This window comes from Eimeria mitis, genomic scaffold (assembly GCF_000499745.2).
Source record: "Eimeria mitis Houghton genomic scaffold, Emh_scaff1952, whole genome shotgun sequence".
Taxonomy (NCBI): domain Eukaryota; phylum Apicomplexa; class Conoidasida; order Eucoccidiorida; family Eimeriidae; genus Eimeria; species Eimeria mitis.
The window spans coordinates 3,156-4,088 of NW_013570276.1; the positions used below are offsets into that span (position 1 = coordinate 3,156).

Here is a 933-nt window from a genome sequence, read left to right on the forward strand (position 1 = left end):
GCTACGCATTAGGGTTAGAGTCTCTGTCTCGCTTAGGTGTTTATAGGGGTGGTTTAGGGTCGTTCTGTTCTTTATGTGATAGACCTTTGTCTCCGCTGCTGCTGCTGCAGCGGCGGCTGCGGCTCGCGCTGCTGTTTGCTGCTTGGCCCCGGGAGAGTTTGTCTTTCAGCTGCCATCCTAGGTTTAGGGTTTTCTTTCTTCCTTTTTTCTCGGGTGCTGCTGCTCCTATGCTGCAGCAGCAGCAGCAAGCTGCTGCTGCTGCTGCTGCTGCGGCGGCGGCAGCAGCTGCTGCTGCAGCGGGAAGAGGAGGGGGCAGCTGTGCTGCTGCAGCGAGAAATTCAGTACTTAACTCCATGCAGCAGCAGCAGCAGCAGCAGCAAATTGCTGCTGTTGCTGCTGCAGCACAAGCAGCACAAGGATTCAGTCTATGGAAAGGCTGCTGCACTGTTGCTGCTGCTGCGCAGCTGCTGCTGCTGCTGCTGCTGCTGCTGCTGCACTCAGATGTTATATGTCGTGCTGCAGCACCAGGCGATTGGAGTGTATGGACATCACCAACAACTGCAGCAGCAGCAGCAGCAGCAGCAGCAGCAACACCAGCAGCAGCAAAAGCAGCAGCAAAAGCAGCAGATGCTGCTGCATCTGCTGCTGCTGCAGCAGAAGCAGCAGCAGCTGGTGCTGACCCTCTATGGGGCTTGGCGGGGTTAGCTGTGCAGCGCCTAGAGAGCAGCAGCAGCACGGGGGAGTTGCTGCTGCTGCTGCTGCTGCTGCTGCTGCCCCCGCTGCTGCGTCTAGCAGCTAAACCCTTGGGGGTTTGGGGGGCCCTTCGTGCTGCTGCTATCTCCATAACTGAAGCAGCAGCAACAGTCAAGGAGACAGATCTCGTTTCTGCTTCTGCTGATGCACCCACAGGTAGGGTTTAGGGTTTAGGGTTTA

The 933-nt window shown here is 57.4% G+C and overlaps 1 protein-coding gene across 1 annotated transcript in view; it reads left to right on the top strand.

Moving 5' to 3' along the window:
* Window positions 1-501: 501 nt before the first annotated feature.
* EMH_0046380 (uncharacterized protein) overlaps window positions 502-933 on the top strand; it is a gene marked incomplete at both ends in the record, with an annotated part of 5,927 nt that continues 5,495 nt past the window's right edge. Inside the window, one exon of the mRNA XM_013496158.1 lies at window positions 502-700. Within this exon, the coding sequence (XP_013351612.1) occupies window positions 502-700 (199 nt within the window). The remainder of the gene's footprint in view (window positions 701-933) is intronic.